Source organism: Staurois parvus, unplaced genomic scaffold (genome assembly GCF_062004578.1).
Source record: "Staurois parvus isolate SC_StPar_1 unplaced genomic scaffold, SC_StPar_1.0 ptg000361l, whole genome shotgun sequence".
NCBI lineage: Eukaryota > Metazoa > Chordata > Amphibia > Anura > Ranidae > Staurois > Staurois parvus.
The window spans coordinates 6,035,512-6,058,020 of NW_028318157.1; the positions used below are offsets into that span (position 1 = coordinate 6,035,512).

The 22,509-nt window shown below is 41.6% G+C and overlaps 1 protein-coding gene across 1 annotated transcript in view; it reads right to left on the reverse strand.

Moving 5' to 3' along the window:
* Positions 1–21,779, reverse strand: part of MAMLD1 (mastermind like domain containing 1) — a 294,012-nt gene extending 272,233 nt beyond the window's left edge. Inside the window, exon 1 of the mRNA XM_089684947.1 lies at positions 21,477–21,779. Coding sequence (XP_089541073.1) covers positions 21,477–21,530 — 54 coding nt within the window. The 5' untranslated portion in view covers positions 21,531–21,779. The remainder of the gene's footprint in view (positions 1–21,476) is intronic.
* Between the last annotated feature and the right edge of the window lie 730 nt (positions 21,780–22,509).

The following is a 22,509-nucleotide window of genomic DNA, read 5'->3' on the forward strand; positions in this document are numbered from 1 at the left end:
TGGAATCACTCTCAGTGTTTGCATTTCTGTGCTGAACAGTATAAACCTCTCTAAAAATACATATTTATTATTCGTTGGACAGTAGCTTTCGTTTTTCAAACCATTTCAAGCCCACATTATTTCATTTCAATTAAGGGGCCTGGCAGACATCATATTAAATTGTTAAAGAATTCAATGACATAAGTCATCCTGAGAATATCCAGACAAAGCAGAAGCACAAAACCTCCAACAGATCCTGCTAGCTGCAGTGCAACTTTCAGGTCAGGTTGCCTGGAGCAGTTCTGCTCTGGGGCCACAGGTTACATACTGTATATCTTTTACACACCACATAAGTGTTTACAGTGTATGATAGAATGATAAGGATGTAACCCTTCTAAAATGAATATGAGGTTATGTTATTCTGCCATTTTACATTTGAATAGTGATAAAAGTGTGCTTAGTGGATTTCATCCCTAACATCATTCTACTCTGATAAATTCCATGGCTGTATATCATACTATCCAAGAGAGAGGCAACATAACATGTAATGACATCCTAGATCCTTATACATAACTAACAGTGTTCCAGTTGTAATATCAGTTACTGAATGAGAAACCAATACAAGGGTGGCCAAAGTATTTTTGTACAAGTTACCACTTTGCAACATGTAATTAATCTAGAACCAAACGCTGTGGTAAAAAAAAACAAAAAAAAACACCCTTTTATGCACAACTTCCAAAATTTTTACGTGTACTTTATTACTGCCAGTATAATGATCTGAGGTCTAGTGTTATGTTAGCTCCCTAAAATCACCATGCACATGTAGAAATCAGGTTAAGAGTAGAAGTGCAAGCACTCTGATCCAACCAAGCTTTTTGACATTGTATTATCTGCTTGCAATACATTGCAGGAACAATGTGCTGGAGATGAGGAATTTAGACAATATGGGAAAGCACAGGTATAGAACCCTCCTAGGTAGGTTGCTAGAAAGGTTAGGTAAATTTAGTTCTTTTGGGCTCCCCTGTAAACAGTGGAGGAGTTGTGATTGTTTTGGGCTGTCCTGGGCTTTACTGGCTGCAGGATTGACTATTTCACCAGAGGATTCTAGAATGTAGTGGGCTGGAAAGAGGCAAATCAGCAGCTTGAATGGTTGCCTCGGTCAGTCCCTGGGGAGGGTGCCCAGTAGGCAGCTGGGGAATACATAAATAGTCTGTGGTCTTGGGCAGCCCTGTTCTTGTCCAGGAGGATAAGTTCTACTTGTGCTCATCGAGGTCCCAGCTAGGCTAGAGCTGGGCGGCCTATGTTGCGGAAAATCTCTGGAACTAATTAAGGAATTTCACTGAGGATCTGGTCTGGAGAGTTCACAGGAGAAATGCCTAGCTGATATTGGAAGGAGGTATACAAGTATCTACGGACATCGTTAGTACAGACCTGAGTGTAGGATCCTAGTGACGGTTTTCTGCTACTACCCCTTGTGCATCAGTACCAGTGCTTTCTTGGACTGGTACATTTCTTACAGTGTCTCAGCGTTGTCCATTCCCCTGACTTCTTCCAGAGGGACTGTTCTAAGATGTAGTGACAAAGTGTCCTCCAGTTACTGTACAGTACAGTGTTAACGGAGTATCGCACAGCTCCATGTACCACATCAAAATTTATTCAGCAATAAATCTCAAAAAGACAACCCAGAGACTGTTCATTGAGCCAGAAAGAGTGAATGTTGCTGTGTGCCTGGTTGCTGCTGGGGGAAGAACCTGTGGCAAATCAGCAGGCACTTCAGGGGTGAACACTACACCAGGAGAACTGCAACATTGTGGTAATGCTCATTCATTGCCCACTAAGCAGGGTCAAGGCGAGGAGGTTACAGGAACCTTCACAGCTGCAAGCTCTAAACAGTGTGTTCTATTTCCTGCTATACTGTATTATACAGTATAAATACAGTATATTGTATGAAAAAACACGCAAATTGTTGAATTGTGCTCAATCTGCTGCTTGTGGTCCTTTAGTACCTACTGTGCAGCCCTTTGCCTAGGTGCTCACTCATGGATAGTGAAGGAAAATATTCCTTATACTGGTGTCTGTTAGCTAAATGATTTAAAAGAGAAGTATTGGATGTTTTAAAATCATACTTACCTAGGTGGATGCAGCATCTATCAGTTGCTGCATCTGTCCCCTGCCAGCTCTATGGCTGAGAACTGAGCAATCAAACACCACTGATTGCTCAGTCCTCTCCCTCCACTCTGAACAGAGAGCCAGGACTGTCAGTCTCGCCTCTCTGCTCTGCCACCCCAGGACTCAATGGACTGCTAAACTGTGGAGGGGCAGGAGGGGCTGGCTCAGTCTCTCAGCGGCTCGCTGAGAGGCTAAACCAGATGCTGGTCCAGGGTCCTCCCGACCATATAGCTGCAAACGTTCCCCGCCTGGACCGGCTCTGTGACATCAGCCGACAGTGGGCTAAAGCTGTCTTTTTCTATTTTTTCTCTGACCTTTTATAGTGGATCCTGCTAAGACATATATCAAATGCAGGGTCAGTAATCTTTTTAGGGGGCTGTAGAGAGAACTGACTTGTAAAGGAACTGTAAAGGCAGTGGTCTTTAGCTGTCTCTTGTAACATACCCGCAGTCTCTGAAAATCTACTGCAGGTCTCAAACCATATCTGTAAACAATCTGCAGTGTTTTTCCATCTCTTGTAGCATATGTGTAGTTTCTAACCACATTGTGGTTAATAATGTCAAGGGCCATTGACCACCACTAGTGTTATTTTTTGGATAAAAGTTTTGCTTCAAAGTATATATAATACCAAAAATGTTATTTGGTTAGCATAGAGTAGGGGGAAGGTTGTAATCTCTGGTCCTTTGTTGCTCTGTGAGTCCACTGGGGGTATTGCCTTTAATTTTCTGTCCCAGAGACACACCAAAAATGAAAGTGAGGGAAATCCCTTCTTAGACAGTTGATACTTGAACGTGTGCTACTATTGGTAGATTTCCTCTCACTTGCTGTTTCATTGACAACTGCAACATCTTGAATTCCCCCATCACTTTCTGTCCTGATGACAGTAGTTCCTAGGACAAAACAGCAATAAAAACCTGATAAAGGTTCTATCCTTTACCCATTCCATATAAAACTAAAGTAAAATTTATTGAATGTATTCTCTCTTGAGAAGAGGAGATTAAGGGGGGATATGATCAACATGTATAAATACATCAGTGGTTCATATAGTGAACTCGGTGTAGAGTTATTCACCTTGAGGTCATCACAGAGGACAAGGGGGCACTCTTTACGCCTGGAGGAAAAGAAATTTAATCTGCAAACACGGAAAGGTTTCTTCACAGTGAGAGCTGTGAAAATGTGGAATAGACTCCCTCAAGAGTTTGTTCTGGCCAGCTTAGTGGATTGCTTTAAAAAAGGCCTGGTTTCTTTCTTGGATACATAGAATATAACTGGATACTAACATTTATAGGTATAATTGATCCAGGGAATATCCGATTGCCTCTCTGGGGATCGGGAAGGAATTTTTTCACCCTCAGGAGCAAATTGCATCATGCTTTGCTGGGTTTTTTGCCTTCCTCTGGATCAACTCTGAGTGTAGGATTATAACTTTTTTTTTTATGGTTGAACTGGATGGACTTTTGTCTTTTTTCAGCCAGGCTAACTATGTAAAATGTTTAGCTTTATACAATCTACATACAATTTAAGCTGACGTTAACATTTTGAATCCCTGCAAAATCAGTACTCAGTCATAGTAAAAACTTCTAATGTGCTAGTATGTAGCCAGCCAGGCTGCAATAGTGACTCCCTCTGTTCTCATTACTAGTCTTATGTAACGGATATGGAGATTTGCCATGAAAAGGACACACAAAGGCAGCATGATCACAGCAACAGGAAACTTCTAGGGAAATAAGCCTATTTATGGCAAGGGCCTATCCTATGCGGTTGTCCATGTGTCATCGGCTCAGAGCTTAACCCCTGATCATCTGGAGCATTTTAACAAGCCCACTTCATTTATACTGAAGTGCCTAATGCCTCTTCTGATTACTCAACACATTTTATTCACTGCTAATTCCAGTGCTTGGTACATGGCCTCCTTTAAAATACACCTGTTGTTTATGTAATAAAAGAACTAGACATTCTGAATTCTATTCCAACATAGTTGAGAATGCAGCCTAGTTATAAGGATATTGATGAGGCATGAACCCCAGAAAAATCACTATCTTCTAGCAACAAAACACAGCTGGCCTCTGGGTTAGACAGGTAAATTTCACATTTTACTTTTTCTATGCATTACCTATTATCCATGCACAGTATTTCCTATACTGATCTTTTACAGGATCTTTGCTCTGCTATGCTGCAGTCACGTTGTTGTAAAGGGGATTTGCGCAATGACATCATGATTCACTCACAGGATATCTTTGTCTATATTCACCTCAATGAAGCATGTTGTTTCTGAGATGAGGACCACTGGTCATTTTGGGGGTCATTTATTTAAAGCAAAAAGCAATTTACTTGTTGCTGCAACTCAGTGCAGTAATCATCTCTCATTGTCCTGATTATTTTTAAGTTAAATGCTGGGCAGAGAAAAATAGAACACACGGAATCCTATTACATAAAATCAATTGAAGCTGGATTTAGTGCAATGGTGCGCTGCAGTGCAATTGATTCTGAATGGCATTCTAACGCACCTCACTGACAGCAACGCACTGTTGAGTTGGGCTATGCTGCACTGCCAAAAATGTGACATGCACCTTTTATTTTTTTTTTCATTTGAATGGACAATGCACATTAATGAAATACCTAACGCGCGTTAACGCACGTATGTTAAATGAGCCGTAAAGATGTAAATAGGCTCTGAATGTATTTTTACATAGAACTAGCACAAGTGCTGAATTCTGTCTTGTTATCACCCTTCTCCACTAATCCCCAGCACAGCAGAACTCAAACTTGGAGAGGGAGGGCAACACTCTGAGCCAATCTAGGCCCGCCAGTACTTCACAGTGGCTAAAAGAGCCAAATACTGGGAACTTGTTTACAGGAGAGGAAATGAACTGCTGCTGCTTCTTTGTCCAGTTACAACCTGGGGTGTGTTCTGGAACAGGCTGCATTGGATAACTATAATGCAGTCTCCACAAAAGGTCCATGGCCTGCCTGTGCTTTCTGGTAGGGATTCTTGGTTTGCAAGATTGCCTAAACCGAATATTGAAATGTAACCCTTTAGTTGCAGTCACTTTGTACATCACCATGGCGCCCCTTTTTAATTAAGCCTTAGGCTGATGACACATGGGTGACTTTGCTACTAGCGATTCTACTGCTCACAATTTGTCAAAAGCAACAGCTGCAGGATTGATCAGAGGCTGCCAGTTTTGTCCCTGTGGAATCGCAATCTCTGTAGCTGAGGCAGCACAATTTCATCCCCACAGCTAGCGATGGAGTATCACGGCAGAACGACATTTCACTGTATGGGGCTACAGAGCCAGCGATTCCATTGGGAAACACAAGAAGCCTATGTAGGGATCCTGGAAATGGCATTTGCCACTAGCAGAAGAGTTACCCGTGTGTCATCAGCCTTAATAGGGTGAACATTTTGCTTTTAACGATGAGGGGGGGCCACAGCATATGTGCTTCCACCATTAAGGTATGGAAAATCTTCAATTTCTAGGGGTAAGTAAAATTTGAGAGTACATTAAAAAGGAAAAAAATAATTAGAATGAAAATGATACCCTTAAGTACCAATATCTATAGTGATACTATTTAGGCCCCTTGTAAACAGGGCTGTCCAGCTGCAGTGCATCCCACTTAGTGTTTTAGTGTGTCCGCAAGGGGCAGGTGCAGCCTCTCCACTCAACTGAGAGCAGCCTGTCAACGTCAATGGCAGACTTCAACTGAATGGGAATGCTGAACCAAGCATTAGTGGGGTTTAGGACCCTGTGTGTTCAAGGATGAAGGTCCAGAACACAGAAGATGCTTATCCCTGAACGCATAGGGCCAGAAACACTGGTACCACTTGGTACAACAATCAGCCCTGTCCAGCCACAACCTACAATATACATTTACAGGCTACCTCCAGTGGTACTGGATGTGTGCACCTCTCACTAAAACGCTGGGGAGGTAGGCACGGCAGTTGGATGGTCCTGAGTGCAAATGGCCTTCATACGCAAACTCATATTATATCAGACAAACAGCCTAACGCGTTTTAAAAGCTACACGCTTTTTAAATTGCATTTCATATACTTCCTGTTAGACTTCAGATCAATGAGGCATCACAAAATACAAATAGAATGTGCAAAGTGTAACCAGTAGAAACCAATCTTTCAAAGAGGACCGCCAGTCTGAGTAAACACATTTCCCAGCCTAGAGTACCTAATGGTAAATCCAGCCCTGGCTACAGGACAAACAAAACTTCGGATCCCTCAGAAAAAGCAGCACACAAAACACCAATCTGGTACAATGCAGATGCAGACAAAACATGGCGCCACCTGAAAAGTTATATACTTCATACTGTATATCTCCCAGCAGGACTTCATAAACCCCCAAGCAGTATTTCAAACCCTCAAGCAGGACTTCACCTCCTTCTCCACCCCCAGCAGGACTTCACACATAAACCAGCCCTTAGAACACTTGCCTTAAGCCACAGTTTATATTAGTACTGATTTAGACTCTTTTAAAATGTTTGCCAGAGCCCACAACTGCTGACATTTTCCTGTATGTGTGACAGCTGATGAGCTATGCTGGTGGGACTGCTGTGACCATGCAGTACAGGCTCCAAGTTGCTGGAGGTGCCCCCTTAGAGGCCCATGCTGCCCCCCAAAAGTCAGTTCACTTAAAAACAATCCTTGCACTTTGTATTCCTTTATTAAAGTGTATGTAAACCTGAACAATAAATTTCCATAGCTCCCAACTGTCCCTGATTTTGAGGGACTGTCCCTCATTTGGAACAAAATTCCTATTTCCCTCCTTCCCCATCATTTGTTCCTCTTTTTTGTCTGATCTATATAGTTGTGTACAAAATGCACTATTTATATATTAAAATGTGTTTTACGGTGTCAATCCTTTCATCCAGTTTCTAAATTGCTGCATTTGTAAATTCCCAAAGCCAATATAAAGAAGTAGTGGTGCTCAAAAAAACTACTTGTGGGTTTAGCCAACTATTCTTGTGTCCAATGCCTACGTACGTATGGTAATGATGTCCATCGTTCCCATCTCAGAAAGTTGAGAGGTATGCATTTCTCTTAGTTTCTCCCTTATGGTATGCTAAATGTACCATTGAAAGCATTTTGTTATATCCGTTCAGCAAGTGTAAAAAAAATAATAACTTCATCCAGGCAGAAATCTTCTGAGCTAATGACTTCTTGTTCTCTCTTCCTCCTTGCGTACAGTTGTCAGATAACATTGTTCCCAGCAATCTCTGTTGACTACTATACACCTCCCCCATATGTTATGTCAAGGAGGAGGTGTTATATAGTCCAAACCTTCCTTGGGTTAGGAAGTGTGTTTCTGGAGGGATTACCAGGTTACATAGTTAGTCTGGCTGAAAAAAGACAAAAGTCCATCCAGTTCAACCATTAAAAAAAAAAAAAGTTATAATCCTATACCCACAGTTGATCCAGAGGAAAGCAAAAAAAAACCCAGCAAAACATGATCCAATTTGCTTCCGCAGGGGAAAAAAAATTCCTTCCTGATCCCCCGACAGGCAATTGGATATTCCCTGGATTAATTTACCTATAAATGTTAGTATCCAGTTATATTCTGTGTATCCAAGAAAGAATCCAGGCCTTTTTGAAAGCAATCCACTGAGGTGGCTAGAACCAACTCTTGAGGGAGTCTATTCCACATTTTCACAGCTCTCACTGTGAAGAAACCTTTCCATGTTTGGAGATTAAACTTATTTTCCTCCAGATGTAAAGAATGCCCCCTTGTCCTCTGTAATGACCTCAGGGTGAATAGCTCTACACAGAGTTCACTATATGAACCACTGATGTTTTTATACAGGTTGATCATAACCCCCCCCCCCCCCCTAATCTCCTCTTCCCAAGAAGAAAAGAAAAAAAAAGGTAAAAACGAAAAAAAGTGGATCACCTGATAAAAAGAAAAAAAAGAACAAATTCATCCACTACATTTAAGGAAAGGTAAGCTACAATACATTACATTCCTGGCTTTAGATACGCTTTAACTGTGGATGAAATATGCCCACCCCTGACATTCAAGAGTCTGAAACCTCTTTTTAACAATGGCTCAGAGGACAGCATTCGGTGTGAAACGTTTAATGAGAAAAGCTACCACTGATCTGGTGTTCTTGTAAAGTGCTACGTTTCCGCACTGTGCTTTCTAACGTCTTCGAATGAACCATCATCCACACTTTGCTTTCTGTGAAACCCGCTATTCTCCTGTACTTTGTTCCACTTATTGCATTAGAAAAGAACAAGAGGGAGGGCAGGGAATAACTCACACACTCACATACGCACTCTTGGGATGTCATTCCCTAGACTTGCCCACCCCCATTCTTCCTCGCCTGCACAATTTCTCATGCAAATCCAGATTCTTAGCTGGTGCCTTGACTGATGCAGACACAGGGAGGAGGGCAGAATTATGGGAAGGAATCTCAAAAGACTTCTCTAGTGTCATGGAAACAAAGACATTGCAGCTTACATTTAAACCAGAATATACACAAACATTAGAGACATTATCCAAGAGGGGGGAAATTTAACTTGACTTTCTTTTAGTTTCCACCTCGGAGTAAAAGCTGTAACCTCCTCTGAAGAGGGGTTAATGGCTGAATATCTCCTGCTCAGCAAAATAGTTCCTATTCTAACTCGGGAACTTCAACTAAAGAAACATCATCTTGTTTTGTTTAAAGAGGTTGAGATCTTGACTAACAGGAATCAGGTCTATTATAATCCCTGTAATATCCCAGAACTTAGTAAACAGGAGTATCACTTGACATTTGTTTTATACAGCTCCTCCCTTGTGTGTAGTAAGACTACTTGAGGAGTTTCCGGCATTTCCTTTTTTACTCAATAGCAGAGCATGTAATTTAATAAAGGGCGCCCATACATGTTTCCATAGTAGAAAGTGATGCATTTTTTTAAAACATCATTTGCAGCAATAATTGCGATGTTTTGACCAAGATGCTCAAACAGATCACCCAACATGTTGCAAATCCTCTCTTTTCTATGCAGTAAAAAGGAATACGACTTTCACTTCATATACTCTGCTTCCACATGCCTCCAGAGCTGGGGAGCAGACTGCAGTTATGCCTAGTAAACACAATGAGAACATTGGATGAAAAATACCACTTTCAGAGCGATCGTCCGACAATCTGATCATCAGTACATGGCTTTCTAGAGCCGATCACGAGAGTTCATGCAAAGTTATCCAAAAGGGACAAAAACAGAGCAAACGATTTTCGTTTACATAACTTTCAAAGTTGTATTCTGTCGTACAAGAATTTTCATAACTTTAGCAAACTATTAATTTTCAATATGAGAGTAGCGTGAAAAAAAAAAAAAAAGTGGACGATTATTCATCTGATATTCTCATCTTGTGTACAAGGCTTTAGTCCCAAAGCTAACTTTTTTTTTTATTCTCAATCAGTGAAACCTAAAAAATATATATTTTTCTCTGGCCCTATAAAAATATTATTGGTTGCTAAATATTTCCACACTTTCCAAGTCCTCTCGTCTCTTTCATAGACTTAGAGAAGTATCCCTGTTGTTTCCTAAACACGACAAACTGGCTACATGAGTAAAAGCTGGGTATTGAGGATTACCTATATAGACTCTCAATCATCTTCATGAAGTTCCCTAGGGCTCTCAAAACCTAGGACACTTAATTATGCAAATTCAATCTTCTGTGGTAATCAAGTGATGTTCTGCTTCCAGCACCTTTCTATTTGACCAGTCAGGCTGCCAGTGATGGGCTATAGGACAGCATGGTTTTATCATTTATAACCAGTTTGGTATGTTTCGGTGAATTACAAATTGATTTTCAATTTGTCTTAGCTAATAAACATTATCCTTTAGGGTTTTTTTCAGAGAATAGGTGCAGGCATTCCCCCCTTCCTTCTGTACCACCCCTTGTCTTTGCTATCTACTCACCTCTGAGTGCCATCTCTTCTCTTCCCCCTACTCACTTTCCAGTACCCCTCCCTTTAGAGAATACAGAAACAAGTATCATATTTGGGTGCCAAGTAATTTTGTATGACATTTGTTAATGATTCCAAGAAAGGCAGAATAATAGGTCCTCTGCAACTCTCAACAATAGACCCTCCCCAGCAAGAATAGATCCCCCAGAAACCAAACATCCACTGCAACAACAACAGACCCCCGCCAGCAACACTAGATCCCTCAGCAGCCAGCATCAATAGGCCATCCAACAGCAAGCAACAATAGATCCCCATTTCAACAGTAGATACCCCAGCAACATAAGACTCCTCCCCCCAACAGTAGTTTCCACAAGCAACACTAGATCCCCCCAATGATGATAGAATGTCTAGTAGCCAGTATCAATAGATCCCCCAGCACCCCTTGCCAACACATTTAGTGCTGAAAGTGCCGGAACTACATTCCCCCTCATTTCTGATGAAAAAAAGCCATGTCCTTTACAGAGTACTGTGCTTAGTACAGTACAGTACACATTTTTGTTGCAAGTGCCACTTTGTACCTTTATACAATACAAATAAAATAAAAAACAAATTCTGGTCATGATATTCCTTTATAGGTATATAGTCCACGATTGTAGAAATGAGCAAAATGTGATAATATGCAATTCAAGCCATTATACAATGATTTTAATTAAACTTTACCCACTGGGGCATAATCAATAGTCTGAGGGATCCACAATAGGCTCTATATGTATAGCCCCTATCAAGTGGCCTGATATCCCAATGTAGCTCTTTCTTTTCTCTTAACATCTGCTGCATTATATCTTTCTTACCAGCCTGACACCAAGCAGAGGTAGCCAAATGTACAGCATAATATTGAAACATTTAACATTATTCTTTGAACACTTTGGGTGATAATATACATATATTGTATGTTAATATACATGTATGGCTGACTGCCAACTGTTATACTGTAATACGACTCACAAGAGGACAAAGCTTTATAACATATGTTCTATACCACACCACTGCCACAGACAAAACTACCTTAAATACACATTTAGAACAAGTAAAAAACAATGTAGTGGATAAAAATTGTCAGCAGATCATTTAGATTGGAATAAAGCACAGTGGCTCTGGTAAGGCCATTCTCAACAAAAACAGGGTATCCCAAAAAGCAGGGAGCCCAGATTTGGAGATTCACATTGAGAAAGTCCAATGGCAGCACCAAACAGCAGGTATGGGAGTTCAAAAGCTTGCTGACCCATTGATCTGTGTTACATATAATTTTTTGTATGGTCTTCCAATTCCTCTATCAAACTCAAGCCTTGGAGAAGGGGGAGATCTTTGAGCCTTCAAAACATGTTCGCTGCTCTTTGCTGTCTCCTTTTGACCTTCTGTTTGGTGCTTCACATTTTACATTATTTGACCTAAATATGAACTGCCCTACTATTGCAATTTTTACTTTCTTCAAGTTAGTTCCTTACACAAAATATAGACCTTTCTTAATGACCAGGTACAAAAAAAGTGAACCCTTTTGTTTTCAGATGTGGAATTTAGCTTTAGCTGCACATGGGCTACCAGTGACCTGTCACTTGTCAACCATAAAACATTAGGAAGGGGCAGAATGGCTTGCACCTTAAACTAGTTACGCTGGAGATAGTCCTTTTTTTAACATCCATGTGTGTAGCCGTATTAACTACATTGGGTCATTCAGAGGCCAGGCATTCAATTTATCAGAAGTGTGAATACCTTTGATGGAACACATATTCTTTTGATCCCTTGAACCACTCTTCACCAGGTGCTCCTAGCATTTCTACCACTTACAAGGCTATGGCAGTTGTCATTTCATCATTGATCACTAACATACAGCAACAGCTTGCATGCAGATGTATGTATATTGTATGAATTATAATGAAATCTTTGGATCTCATTATAATTCTGAATCCTCTTCATAATTAAAGTGTCAGTGAATAAAAATATACATATAACCACATGCAGATATATTCAAACCCATATGCAGAAAATCTTTAACAGTCAAACTGTATAGGATAATCACTCCTTAGGTATATGTGATCACAAATTTTCACCAGTACTGTAATTAAAATAAATAGTTTGATTCATTTTTGCATGCTTGATTTTTTAAGTAAACATACTATGTGCTGATTATTTCCTATTTACATTGTACCAATTCATATTGAAAAAATATATAATAATATATATATATATATATATATATATATATATATATATATATATATATATATATATATATATATTTAGTAAATGAACAGAAGAAAAGTCCAAATCAAATCAATAATTGGTGTGACCACCCTTTGCTTTCAAAACAGCATCTATTCTTCTAGTTACACTTGCACACAGTTTTTGAAGGAACTCGGCATGTTCCATACATTTTGCAGAACTAATCACAGATCTTCTGTGGATGTAGGCTGCCTCAAATCCTTTTGTCTCGTCAGACTCCATAATGTTAAAGATCAGGGAACTGTAGGGGCCAAACCATCACTTGCTGGACTCCTTGTTCTTCTTTATGCTGAAGATACTTCTTAATGATATTGGCTGCATGTTTGGGGTCGTTGTTTTGATGCAGGGTAAACTTGGGCCAATCACATGCCTCCCTGATGGTATGGCATAATGGATAAATATCTGCTTATATTTCTCAACATTGAGGACACCATTGATCCTAACCAAATATCCAACTTCATTTGCAGAAATGCAATCCCAAACTTGCAAGGAACCTCCACCATGCTTCACAGTTACCTGCACTCAAAATTGTACCGCTCTCAAGCCCTTCACAAACAAACTGCCTTTTGCTACAGCCAGATATTCGAAATTTTGACTCCAAATCAGTCCAGAGAACCTGTTGCTATTTTTCTGCACCCCAATTTCTATGCTAGTGCATAGTGGAGTCACTTAACCATGTTTCCATGTATGCAAACATAGTAACCGGGGTGCAGAAAAATGTACTGTATTAAATATAATATATATAGGGAGCATACTTAATTTACATAATTTTTCCACACTCACCTAAGCACCTAAGAGTTTTCACACAGTACTATATATCTCCTAGATTGTAAGCTCCAAGGAGCAGGGCCCTCAAACCCCTCGTGTATCGCATTGTATTGTTATTGTACTGTCACATGTTCTGTCTCCCATTGTAATGTACAGCGCTGAGCGAACTGTTGGCGCTTTATAAATACTGTATAATAATAATATATATATACACATACATATATACATACACACACCCTTCAAAAAAGTAGCCACTGAATACATGATAGTATGGATAGAATAGATGTTCTTCTATGAAGGCGTTTTCCAGAAAAAATGGAAAATTGTCATCCTTAGCCTTAAAAATATAAAACCCTCAAGATCTTCTTCATAATTGAGGCAGGAATTGACTTTCATCTAAGCTTCATCAGCAACAGCTGCATGAATGTTCTTGTCACATCTCAGGGACAATATAAATGGTGGCCATGTTTTCCTGCATAGAGGGTGCAGCGCTAATAGGCAAATATTTTATTTGTGGAAAGCCCCTTTATAGTTTCATGTTGGTGGCTTGCGGAAGGCAGGCAGTCTTTGGACTATAGCCTATTTACTAGAAACCAGAAGCAACACATTACTGAAGCATGATGTACAGAAATGAGCGTTCCGTCTTTCCACTAAAGTTACATTACTGGTCATTAGAAGGTAGTGGGACTGCAGCCCAGGCCATAATAACAATGAAAATGGTCACAGATAAAATTGGCTAACCCATATTAACTTCCTTTACTGTGTGCTTTTCAATAATAGCTTATTAAAACAAGAAATGGTTGTGTGATACAGTGTCAGGAGGTTATCTGCAATAAAGGGAGGAAAAAACAATCTATTTTATTTCCATGACGGCCAGCCTATTTTCCATGGGAGTGTAAATAAGAATTGGCTGTGCTTCCCATTTACAGACAAGAAGGATTAACTGCAGGATGCCACTCTAACAAAAGCAGAGCAGGTGATCCAAGGGCCTGGCACCACAGCACATGGATTGGGAGGGGAAAGCGGGTACACGGCAACACATAGAAAACTCATTTGACCCTTCTCAACAAACTCTAGAGGTCATTGTACAAGCACTTTGGCAATTGGCACATTAAAACTATATTATCAGTTCTCTAATCACTAATCTAACATATTTTTCCCTAGATATATCATAATGACTTTGGAAATTTTATTTAAGATATTACACTTGGCCTGGTCTTGGCAAACTACAGTACCCACACTGTCCTCCAAGTAACACCAACATGCCTCTTGAACACCCCAGTATCCAAATATATGCTGGGTAGCGTGGTTCAAGAACAGATGGAAATTTTTTAGCACAGCTGTCTGGCATTGTAGGATTTATCTCACTCTCCTGTCTTTCTGGCTATCGAGCTATATTCAACAAATGTGATGTCATTTAGAGGGAATCTGTGGCCAACAAAATAGTCCTTGGACATACGGAAGTTCATCGACATGTTCCTGCTGAATCCGACAAGGACTAAATTCAGAGTGGGTGAAGCCATGATGAATTATCTTCAGGGTCCATGCACACTGGGCTTAAAAAACGCCAGCTCTTCTGGCAGAAAAGAAACGCTCATATAGAGCATTTTGTACAGGTTTTTTAAAGAGCATTTAGTGGGGTTTTTTTGCTAGAAAACTCCTAACAAACGCAAAGTGAAGGGTCCCTGCACACTGGCTTAAAAAATGCTGCTCCTAGAGCAATTTAGTGGTTTACTTGTAGAAGCAACTAATGTTATCCTATGTGTTCATGCACATTAGGTAGTCTAGAGAGGTTTTTTTTTTAAGTTTAGTGTTTAGAGGAAGAAAAAAAAAACTCTTCTGTTTTGTATTTTTGAGAGTGTTTTTCTGGCAGAAAAAATTTCTAAACACTCCTAAGTGCTGCTAAATATTCCTAAACGCTAGCACAAAAAAACCCCACTCAAATGCTCTGTCGCAGACAGGGTGGTTCGAGAGCAAGACTGCACAAGTGCTCCCATAGAAGTTGGTTTTCCATGGGGGCACTTGCCAAAGAGGAGGGACCAGGAGTGCCGGCGGGGGACCCCAAAAAAGCAGGATTGGGCCTGCTCTGTGCAAAACCATTGCACAGAGCAGGTAAGTTTAACATGTTTGTTATTTTAATAATAAATGAAGGTTTAATATCACTTAAGTAGAACTATAGGCAAAACATGTTTGTTCATGTTGGATAGAGCAAGGGAGAGTTATAACCCCGTCAGATTTTTTTTGCCATCTGTGTTCCACTGGGGAGATTTTCCTTCAATTCCTGTCTCTATGCCAAAATAAGAAGTGAGAGGAAATCCCTGCAAATTAAGGGAGTTTCTTGAGGACCTCCAGTTCACCAGAACCAGGGTCTGGAGACAGGGGGACACTTTCAATGATAATAGTTTCACTTTCAATGATCATGGTTTCAATAAAAACTAGCAGGTGTTCTAATCCAACTCCACTTTATCCAAAACTAAAAAAAGTTTTGCCTTTACTTATACTTTAGGCTGGTGGATTAAACTTTGGCTGGTTATTTAATTGTCGTTTGTCAAAGGGACATGTTGGAAAATTTTCTGATGATCAGCGGCTAAAGACAGTCAGCTTCAGTGACTGATCGGTGCAGTGACAGCAGTGATTGCGGCTGTCATAATACAAAATCCTGGTCAGGGGATTCCTTCATCCAGCTCATTTGTGTGGATGGAGGAATCTCTTCCTACTGGCTGAAACAAAAGTAACTAAAGCTAAATTTAGTCCCCACTCACACTTGTGAATAGGGTTGTTTGTGATTATTTAGGCTTGGCATGGTTGCTCCATTTAAAGCAAAAGGAGGATGGCAGTGCCCTCAGCTATTTGCAGCTGTTCCCATGGAATTAATGCAGTGAATTTCAGCGAAAGATCAGCTCTGGATGCAGACTAGAGGAGACAAGTAGAATTCATTCCTATAGTAAAACCAAAACACTTTTTTAAAAAGATTTGGACAGAGTGGGGAAGTACTGAAATCCCTTTTAGACAAAGTATATTGCTGTTTGCGTTCTAGATCTGCGGATTCACCCTCTCATTTCTCTTGGGGACCATTGTCACAGACAGAAAGAGATGACATTTCCTACGTTTTACAGTTGTCAATGAAACAGGAAAAGAAAGTAAGTTCTAGAGGGGACACCTACTCCCGTGACATTTCTCTTCAATGGAATTCCTCCTCCTCTTGGAGAGATATCCTTCTTCCTGTTGTGTCTCCAGGACAGGAAGTGAAATAAATATTTTCCCAGTGGGACACAAAAAAAATAACAACTGGCCGGGGTTTTGATCTATCCCAACTCTTACCAAAATGTAAAAAACTAGAGACCCTTTAATTAAGCCTGCACAGTTTTAATAACATTAAAATAAACCTTCAGGTTGTTGCCTTTTTGTCTAATTTTCATTACATAAAAATCCCCAAAGTTCTGCCATTCCCAGCAATGGTAATGTGAGTTTATAAAGCAGGGGGTCTCCAAACTTTCTAAACAAAGGGTCAGTTTACTGCCCTTCAGACTTTAGGGGGGGCTGGACTGTGTCCATTAGGAGTAGAAAGGGTCCTGGCATCAGTCAAAAAAAACAATGACTGATCAATTGTGCCCCACCGTCTGTGTCAGTGAGCCCCACCGGCGGTGTCAGTGGGAGGACCTGTGCCCCACCGTCGGTGTCAGTGGAAGGACCTGTGCCCCACCGTCGGTGTCAGTGGGAGGACCTGTGCCCCACCGTCGGTGTCAGTGGGAGGAAGTGTGCCCCACCGTCGGTGTCAGTGGGAAGAACTGCGCCCCATTGTTGGTGTCATTCAGCTTAATTTTTGGTGTCATTCGGAGGAATTGCACTCCATCGTTGGTGTCAATGCGAGGAACTGTGTCCCACCGTCGGTATCAGTGGGAGGACCTGTGCCTTACCGTCAGTGTCAGTGTGAGGAACTGTGCCCCACCATTGGTGTCAGTGGGAGAAACTGTGCCCCACCATTCATGTCTCTGGGAAAAATGGTGTCCCATTATTGGTGTCATTCAGTCTATTTATCGGTGTCATTCGGAGGAATTGCGCCCCATCGTTGGTGTCATTGTACCCAACAGTTGGTGTCATTGGGAGGAATTGTGCTCCATTGTTGGTGTCATTGGGAGAAATTGTGCCCCTTCATTGGGGTCAAAGGGCGGGGTTATGCCCTATTGTTCGTATTAGTGGATGAAATAGTGCCCAAAGGGCTGGATAAATGCAAGCAAAGGGCCGCATTTTGGAGACCACTGTTATAAAGTATAAGTACTATATGTCTTTAGCCTGCTCCATAAAATTGTGATATTGACTATGTTACAGATCTGCCTTAAAATCATGCAAACTGTGAAAGTTCAGCAGAAACACATAGATGATATGGAAAAAACATTGTGGCGCATTGCAAAGTTTGTTATGTGTTTTTGTTAAGCGTTATCTGCGTTATCATCAGCTACAGAGTAAATCTAGATTCTAATTTGTAAAGTAACAATTTGGACTCAGTGGATTACTACCCTGCTCCGTTCCAACAGGTAGGTTCAAAATAATGGACTTATTCCATGTAAAAACAATCAGCTGAGCTCCCAGGAACGATGCCTTTCACTCATTACTGTTTGATGGCGCTAGTTGTTACACTTCAGTGGAGACAGACTGCTTGCTGCAGCATTGAATGAAGATGTTTAATCTCAAACAGAACATATTACTCCATCCTTTGTACAGAGAAAGGCAAACGCTTATTAATACTGCATCACAACCTGCTGTCGTGTGAGGGTATAATGTACACAATAGATTGACATGAACTGCCACTGACTTCTAAAGGACAGTCAACAAGGGAATCACGGATTTAACGCTTCATCTGCTGGAGGCTCGGATCAAGCCTCTGACTTTCAAGAATCGTTCTCCGCTCTGCGTTTCAGCCAATGCAGGGGTTAATCAGCGAGTGGGTGGGGGAAAATAAACCAGTTTTAAAAAACATGAGCCAGCTCCAAGCTCCCACACTGTGTTTGGGAGGCTCAGAGGGTGTTTTCCTTGCAATAAAATCCACTTTGGCTGGCCAGTGCAATGTGGTACAGGAGCACCCGTCTTTAACCTCTTCATTGCTAGGTGCAAGAGTACCACCAGGGATCAACCTGTATGCACTGCTGGACCCAAGAGGACATCACCACGTGTGAGAATTGTCAAGTAAAAGCTTCCATACACAAGTAGGAACAGTCATTTCTTACCCGCTATAATACAAAATGACAATAGAGCATTTTATTGTGGCATGTGCAAAAGATCACAACAGACCACCAGAACTGTAACAAAGCGATTGAATTTGTAATGCCTGGACATACACATAATCTGATTTTACGATCTCCTCTAGATTTACCAAAACTAAAATGTGGATAAACCTAAATGATCCATTCAAATAGTATCTAATCAGCCAGACCCTTGTACTGCCTAGCTGATGGCAGATCTAAGGCTGGCCAGAAACTAGGCAATCTTTGTACAATCACCTTTAATATTGCAAAACTATGAAATATGAGGACAAACCTAAACAATCCATTCAAATTGTATCCAATCAGGCAGGCCTTTGAACTAAATAGTTGATGGTAGATCTAAAGGAAATTGTATAATGTATTGACATCTTTAAAGAGATCATACAACTGCATTGTGTAGTGTATGATCAACCTTAGATCCACAACTAGAGATGAGTTTGGGCATCCTCCCAAGTTCTCTCTACCTGAACTCTGAACTCACTCACTTTTTAGTTCTCCAATGAGCTGTGGGCCCAGCTATTCCCACCCCACCTCTTTGCTTACGTGTGCTGGGGGGGGCGGGAAATACCTGAAGCTCATCAAAAAGGGCCTAAGTTTGGAGTTTGGGTAGAGATGAGTTCAGAGATCAGCTGAGCTCAGTTGATGGTATAGCTAAGGCTGACCATACACAATGCAATCTGATTGTACACTCTCCTCTACATATACCATCAACTATATAGTGCAAAGGCCTGCCTGATTGGACGCAATTTGAATGGATTGTATAGGTTTGTGCTCATATTACATAGTTTTGGTAAATTTAAAGGAGATTGTATAACTGATGTAATATAAATGTTGGTGCAACATGAAGAGAAACCTAAACAAGCCATTCAAATGTATGTGCTTATATGACATAGTTTACGTAAATGTAAAGGCGATTGTATAATTGATGTAATATTGTATCCAATAGGTGTTGATCAAACCAAAAGATTGCATAGTGTAAGGCCATCTTTACAAAGATTGTACAATCAGACTGCACAGTGTATGGTCAGGAATTGTCATCTGTTCATCGTGCAACTAGGTCAATGTATGGAGTGATCGATCAATGTCTGATTGCACTTCGAAATCTACAGGCACAAAGACATTGGAGGAAGGAGCAGCTGACGATAAAACGAGACAAGTGACGCTATCCAGTACATGATTATATTATAAAAAGGAAAGTCATAGGACTGTCTGATCAGCTCTTAATGAATGCCCCCCCCCATCTCCTTTTCATGTATGGTTACCTTAATAGCTCAGCACACAAACACACATTCACCCCCTGCTGGACACAAATCCTGTGAGCAAGAACAGCTCCAGCTTTGCCACTCACTGACAATACAAGACTGCCAGGCAGGTGTCACTTTACCAAAGATGATGGGGGAGAAGGGGGGGCTCCATTTATCAAGTGTTTAGCTTACAAATGATGACAATAAGTTGCTGCGAAGGGGGATTACCTGCTAAATCACCAACTGCCTACAAGCGGTCAAATATTAAAAAAAAAAAAAAAAAAAAAAAAAAAAAAAAAGGAATACACACAGGAAGTACACAGCCTATCACACCAAGAATAAAGAAGTCATGTCCATGTCATCAATAAGAGCAAATAAAGCAGACATCTCTGCACTGCAGTTAAAAGCCTGCTGCTGTATTCATTCCCAGTGACACCCCGGCGACCTCTGACCTGCACAGAACAGCAACAAATGAAGTAATTCTGGTTATTACTGGGTAATGGGAGCGGGGAGATTAATAGGCTGCATGCAACACTCCCAGCCCATTCAAGCTGGGGAAGCGGAATCTGTGTGATGGCAGGGCTCTGAATGACACTCAGGACTCCTCTACAGCATTTTAACCATTTCCATGCTGGAGGGGGTGAAGGGTCTCCTCTAAAGCATGTAACCATTTCCATGCTGGAGGGGGTGAAGGACTCCATTACAACATGTAAACCATTTCCATGCTGGAGGGGATGATAGGACTCCTCTACAGCATTTTAACAATTTCCATGCTGGGAGGGGTGAAAGGACTCCTATACAACATTTTAACAATTTCCATGCTGGGAGGGGTGAAAGGACTCATACAGTATTTTAACCAGTTCCATGCTGGGAGGGGTGAAAGGACTCCTCTAAAGCATGTAACCATTTCCATACTGGAGAGGGTGAAGAACATTTAAACCATTTCCATGCCAGAGAGGGTGAAAGGACTACTCTACAGCATTTTAACCAGTTCCATGCTGGGAGGGGGTGAAATGACTCATATACAGTATTTTAACCAGTTCCATGCTGGGAGGGGGTGAAATGATTCATATACAGTATTTTAACCAGTTCCATGCTGGGAGGTGTTAAAGGACTCCTCTACTGCATTTTAACCAGTTCCATGCTGGAGGGGCTGAAGAACATTTAAACCATTTCCATGCTGGGAGGGGTGAAAGGACTCCTCTACAGCATTTTAACCAGTTCCATGCTGGAGGGGGTGAAAGGACTCATATACAGTATTTAACCAGTTCCATGCTGGAGGGGTGAAGAGACTCCTCTACAGCATTTTAACCATTTCCATACTGGAGGGGGTGAAGGACTCGTATACAGCATTGTAATGATTTCTATGCTGCGGGAGGGGAGGGGGGGCATCCACACATTGCCCATTGCTGAAGCCACTAAACAGCCCCCGATCATTAGGGTGGGAGGCAGCCTGTGTGTACACAGGGATATTCCAGCGTTCAAGGCAGAGTTTATTGGCAGATTTTAATCCCATTAGTCTCTGTGCAGTCAGCATTAATCTAGGAGGAATCACACAGCCTAGAAAAAAGGACACAGCAGCCTCTGCCATCAGCTCTGAACTGTCCACACAGCATCTTTCTCACTTTGCCATCATGGAGCTTTTGGTATTTTTATTTTGACAATGTATCATTTGGGGAAAGACAGGAGAGCCGAGTCCCTGAGCCTGGCAGGAGAGTGTTTACAAGGCAGGGATGATGTTTATCAATAATCACACTTTGTGGATGAAGACATGCAGGGCTGGATGACATTAGAAGTGACACTTCGGGGGGTCCAGCTGGCACTGGGGATCAATAGACAGAAGGAGACTTTAGCGATCCCTAGGTTACTTACTGGTATGTAAGGCTCCATGCGTGGTGCTTCTATGCGCTGGGAAACCAGCAGCATTTTGGACTGGAGATCCACCAGATATTACATCCACTTTGGTGTATTGGTAAAAGCCCCAAGGTAAAAAAAAAAACAAAAACCCGAAGAAGCCTGTGCGGTCAGGAGGAGGCAGACAGTGTGCTGTGTCTAGCAATGTATATCAATGTATTTCCTATTAGACTCCAGACAAAAGCATCCCAGTGTAGCAGTTGGCTAATGATTCACCCAGTGCCTGTCTCAGACTGCTCACTACATTTCCATCAGCCCACTGTTCCTCACTTCAGGGAGGAGTCTCCGGGCTTTAAATTACTGATAGGACATTTACAAGTGCTGTGTCACCGGGAGGGGCGGAGCCACAGCGCAGTTACTTCGTCTTAAAGGGGAAGCGTTCCTTCTATTGCTGCCTCCCGACAATTCCATGGCAGTGTGGGGAGGACTCGGGGATCGCGGGAGTCCTCCTAGGGATAGCGTGTCCTCAGCTGGGTGACGAATGGGATGGAGGCTTCTCCTCCCAGACACCGATCATGGGGCATACATGTGACAACCCCACTCCTCCAATCACACAGATGCAGAGAGGGATCTGCTGTGTCAGGTACAAAGAAAATGTGTTTTTGTATAAATATAGTCATACATAGGATGTACCAGGGGCGGACTGACAACTCATGGGGCCCCCAGGCAATAGGGTATCATGGGGCCCCTGTGTCCTTGCCCAAACTCAAAAAAGCCTATGAAAAAGGTACCAGGGGCATCTCATGGAGCGCCCTACTGACCCCGGGCCCTCGGGCAGTGCCCAAGTTTCCAAATGGTCAGTCCGCCCCTGGGATGTACCATTTCACTCTTCCCGAACAGCGGCTGTTTTTGGCTTTTGGTGTTTTTTCTACAGCCAGTAAACTCCCCAGAATGTTATCCTATGTGTCCATGCACACAAGCTGTAATCAGCGTTTTTTTTGGCTGGATAAAACCCCCAGAACTAGTGGGTTTCTAGAGGCATTTTTTTAGT